Here is a 4,572-nt window from a genome sequence, read left to right on the forward strand (position 1 = left end):
TCTCTCCCTGTCTCTCTCTGTCTCTCTCTCTGTCTCTCTCTGTCTCTCTGTCTCTCTCTGTCTCTCTGTTTCTCTCTCTCTCTGTCTCGCTCTCTCTCTCGCTCCCTCTCTGTTTCTCTGTTTCTCTGTTTCTCTCTCCCTCTGTCTCTCTCTGTCTCTCGCTGTCTCTCTCCCTCTCTCTCTGTCTCTCTGTAGTATGGTAGTCACAACCTGTCTGAAGACACAGCTCTAGGCCACACCCTCCTGACAGTGAAAGCCACAGACGCTGATGACCCTGGAACAGGAAGCTCCCGCATCGAGTTCCACATAACCGCTGGCAACGAAGATGGAGTTTTCGCCATGGAGACAGACGACAATGGGGAGGGCAGGCTTGTTGTTGCTAAGGTAACTTCATACTGGAAGACACCTACGAAAGGTCAGATTTTGATAGGTGATGATAAAGATGATAAGCTGATCCTAGATCTATGGTTGTATTGATTATTAAAGGAAACGTCCACCAGCAGGCTGAAACAAACCCACAAAAACGCTTCCATTTTGGTCCAGAATGCTCACAGACCTCTCTCTCCCTCCCCCTTCCTCTCCCCCTCTCTTTCCCTTCCTCCACCCTCCCTTCCTCTCCCTACTCTCCCTTCCTCCCCCTCCCTTCCTCTCCCCTCTCCCCTCCCTTCCTCCCCCTCTCTCTCCCTTCCTCCCCCCTCCCTTCCTCCCCCTCTCTCTCCCTTCCTCCCCCTCTCTCTCCCTTCCTCCCCCCTCGATCTCCCTTCGTCCCCCTTCTCTCTTCCTCCCTCCCCTCTCTCCCTCCTTCCCCCCTCTTTCTCCAGCCTCTGAACTATGAGACTGCTTCCTCCTATAAGCTACAGATTGATGCTCGTAACCCAGAGCCGCTGGTGAGCGGTTTCGAGTACGGCGCTGAGTCGTCCGCCGTGGTCTCGGTGGCGATCAGTGACGTTGATGAGGCTCCAGTGTTTGACATGGACATTCTGGATGTCACGGTGCCAGAGGACACCAAGGAGGGAGCTACGCTGCTCAAAATAGACGCCAAGGACCCAGAGGGAAAAGAGATACTGTAATCACATTATGAGAGGGACTGATGTTGTGTGTGTGTTATGGCTCTGATAGTGTATATTTTGTGCTCTAACTGTGTGTGTATTGTAGGTTCAAGATGGAGGGAGACACTAAGGGTTGGTTGGAGATTGATCCTGCTACTGGAGAGATAAAGATAAAGAATAAAGCTGTGCTGGACAGAGAGACGGTGGAGGCCTTCCACTTTACTGTTGTCGCCTTCGAGAAAGGTGACGAACACAGATATGTATATTTCGGATACTTTTTTGACCCACACACTGACAGTTTGAGTCCAGGTTAACGAATATCCATAATGAATAATATCTCTCCACCCCCAGCTAATCCAGAGCTGTCCTCAGAGCGCGAGGTGTCTGTGAGGCTGCTGGATGTGAATGACAATGTCCCCAAGCTGACAGAGAACCAGGCCTTCATCTGTGTGAAGAAGCCCCAGCCTATAGTCCTGACGGCCCTGGACGCGGACGCAGACCCCTTCGGAGCACCTTTCACATTCAGCCTGGCCCAGGGCAAGAAGTCCCCCAACTGGGACCTAAGCGCTGTGGACGGTACACATTTGTTAGACAAGACTACATCTCCTAGAGATCCTGTCTATTAATGTGCTCCCGTGCTGATGTGGGATTGTGTCTCTTCCCTTGGTTTCCTGTAGGTACATCTGCTAAACTGACCCTGAAGAAATCTCCCAGCGAGGACAAAACCTTCCTAATCCCCATCAACATCAAAGACAACGCTGGCATGGGCATCTCACAGAAGTTTGAGGGTGAGTGGTTACAGCCAGCTGTGTGTGATAGCACCCATCACACACAAGACCATGTAGCTGTGAGTGGGTGTCTGATGTGTGTGTTCTCCCTACAGTGCGAGTGTGTAACTGCACAGAGCTAGGATACTGTTTCACCGAGCCGGGCGTTCATGCAGGGGTGTTAGGAATGCCCACCACCATCGGAATCCTGGCTGGAACTGTCGGATTCATCGGTGAGTAACAGGCGCTGTTGTTCACTGGTGTTGTTGCTATGCACTGCACTTTAAGGGAAGAAGGCGGAGTGGTACAATCGAGGGACTAAGACCTAACTGTAGCATAAAACATGGTATTGTTGTTGAGAGTTTTTCTTGTTCTTTTTGACTAATCTCTCATGGACAGACTAATCGAGTATCTAACGCAATTATGCAGGATTTTAGTTCTGGGTTTCCGATAATATGTTTTGACTGTTATTGACGGGTGATGTCACTTCCTCCCTAGCCCTGGTCCTGATCATCGCTTTCCATCGTATAAAGAAGGACAACCAGAAGAAAGCCTTGCTGGGAGAAACGGACGCCATTCTCTAGAAACACATGAGATAGCATGTGTTTGTTTAATTGTTATATTTCTGAAGAACAGATCTACTTTGATTGGTTGTATGCACATGTTATAAATACTACCTGGTTTCGTCATAATCATGCGCTCATGCAGCTCAATAACTTATTTCCCTTTTGTCTGTATTTAGAATTTAGACTGTCCATTCTCAGCTAGTGTGTCTTGACTGGCTGTGCACTGTGTGTGATGGTTCAAACACCCCATTTCAAGCTGCTTGCTGTAATTGTGTAGACTGTTGCTCAGAGACTTTAGTTCACCGTTTGCCTCTGACTGTTGTTTGTGGTTGATACTGTCTTTATACTGATACTCCATGATGTTTTTTTGATGAGGCCTGATATTAGTGAAGATGCTAGCTAGCCGAGGGTTAAATTAGGACGGTTCCACCACTTTAGAATGGGAGAAAGACTGCCTACAGTAAAGAGTAGAAATGACCATGGAAAAACAACCGATGTTGGAGACAGTTCCAACACCTAAACATCCCTCAGTTTAACCCTTAGTGTTTGACAAGCCCAGTGTAAATGAGTGCCTGGTGAATGTCTGAGTGTGTACCAAGGTTATTATAGTTTTGTGATTTTCTATTCCATTTTTATTTCTATTCGTTTTTCAAATTTAAAAAAAAATTCAGTTTAGTTTCCATTCGGTTTTAGACTTGATTTACTAGTTTTAATTCTGTTTCAGTACGATAAAAAACTGTCTTTTGGATGGGATGTTAAACGGATGTCCTGACTCTCTGTGGTCATTAAAAAGCCCATTACTTATAAGAGTAAGGGTGTTAACCCTGATGTCATGACAATCTACAATGTAAAGCCATTGGAGTACCTCAGTTGGTAGAAAAGTGATATATAAAGCCAATAAAGGATTATTAGCTTCTGACACTACAATACATTTGCTTTTGTCCTTTCCAGCAATGTACTCCAAATAATCCCATAATAGGCTTTGTGTTTTGCAACCAACCACTGCTGGTGTTGTGTTTGCTGCTGCCATTGTTCTCGCTCATGCTTCCTGCTCGCCCTCAGATTTCTTCCGTTAGGTAGCGATGCAGCGATGCACCAGCTAGGCCCATTTGAAACATCGCCAACATCGCAGCATTTACCCTCCAGATTTAGAAGTTCGAAAACCCCATTAGAGAAAAAAGCTTCAAAACATTAGATTTTTGTCCAAAGTTTAGAAGGAAAAAAACTGAACATAATTCATGATGGTTTTAATTATATTTTAGTTTGTTTTGCAGTCAAAGATAATAGTTTCAATATAGTTTTCGTTTTTCAGTTTACTCAATTGTTTTTCCAATTTTCGTTTTTAATTCATTTTCATTTCAGTTTTCGTTTACTATTATAACCTTGGTGTGTGCAACAGTAATGGAGAGAGGAGTGGGGAAAATGTCTGTCTGAATAAAGGCTATCTGGACCTACTGCTTTTGAGTAAAATGGTGTATGTGTATGTGTGTGTGCTTTGGGCTGAGAGAGGAATGTAATATTATGTGTGTGTGTGTGCTTTGGGCTGAGAGAGGAATGTAATATTATGTGCATGTGTGTGTGCTTTGGGCTGAGAGAGGAATGTAATATTATGTGTGTGTGTGTGCTTTGGGCTGAGAGAGGAATGTAATATTATCTGTGTGTGTGTGTTTGCTTTGGTCTGAGAGAGGAATGTAATATTATGTGCCTGTGTGTTTGCTTTGGTCTGAGAGAGGAATGTAATATGTGCATGTGTGTGTGTGTGTGTGTGCTTTGGTCTGAGAGAGGAATGTAATATTATGTGCATGTGTGTGTGCTTTGGGCTGAGAGAGGAATGTAATATTATGTGCATGTGTGTGTGCTTTGGGCTGAGAGAGGAATGTAATATTATGTGCATGTGTGTGTGCTTTGGGCTGAGAGAGGAATGTAATATTATGTGCGTGTGTGTGTGCTTTGGGCTGAGAGAGGAATGTAATATTATGTGTGTGTGTGTGTGTGCTTTGGGCTGAGAGAGGAATGTAATATTATGTGCATGTGTGTGTGCTTTGGGCTGAGAGAGGAATGTAATATTATTTGTGTGTGTGTGTGCTTTGGTCTGAGAGAGGAATGTAATATTATGTGTGTGTGTGTGTGCTTTGGTCTGAGAGAGGAATGTAATATTATGTGTGTGTGTGTGTGCTTTGGGTTGTGAGA

The 4,572-nt window shown here is 44.9% G+C and overlaps 1 protein-coding gene across 2 annotated transcripts in view; it reads left to right on the forward strand.

Moving 5' to 3' along the window:
* The window catches only part of LOC109885133 (cadherin-17-like), an 18,934-nt gene extending 15,487 nt beyond the window's left edge, over nucleotides 1–3,447 (forward strand). For both annotated transcript variants that reach the window (XM_031787534.1, XM_031787535.1), the window contains exons 13-19: nucleotides 196–384; nucleotides 822–1,066; nucleotides 1,156–1,292; nucleotides 1,401–1,625; nucleotides 1,727–1,837; nucleotides 1,933–2,049; nucleotides 2,315–3,447. In XM_031787534.1, the coding sequence (XP_031643394.1) occupies nucleotides 196–384; nucleotides 822–1,066; nucleotides 1,156–1,292; nucleotides 1,401–1,625; nucleotides 1,727–1,837; nucleotides 1,933–2,049; nucleotides 2,315–2,400 (1,110 nt within the window). In that variant the 3' untranslated portion in view covers nucleotides 2,401–3,447. The remainder of the gene's footprint in view (nucleotides 1–195; nucleotides 385–821; nucleotides 1,067–1,155; nucleotides 1,293–1,400; nucleotides 1,626–1,726; nucleotides 1,838–1,932; nucleotides 2,050–2,314) is intronic.
* Nucleotides 3,448–4,572: the final 1,125 nt, after the last annotated feature.

Source organism: Oncorhynchus kisutch, linkage group LG13 (assembly GCF_002021735.2).
Source record: "Oncorhynchus kisutch isolate 150728-3 linkage group LG13, Okis_V2, whole genome shotgun sequence".
In the NCBI taxonomy this organism is placed as follows: Eukaryota; Metazoa; Chordata; class Actinopteri; order Salmoniformes; family Salmonidae; genus Oncorhynchus; species Oncorhynchus kisutch.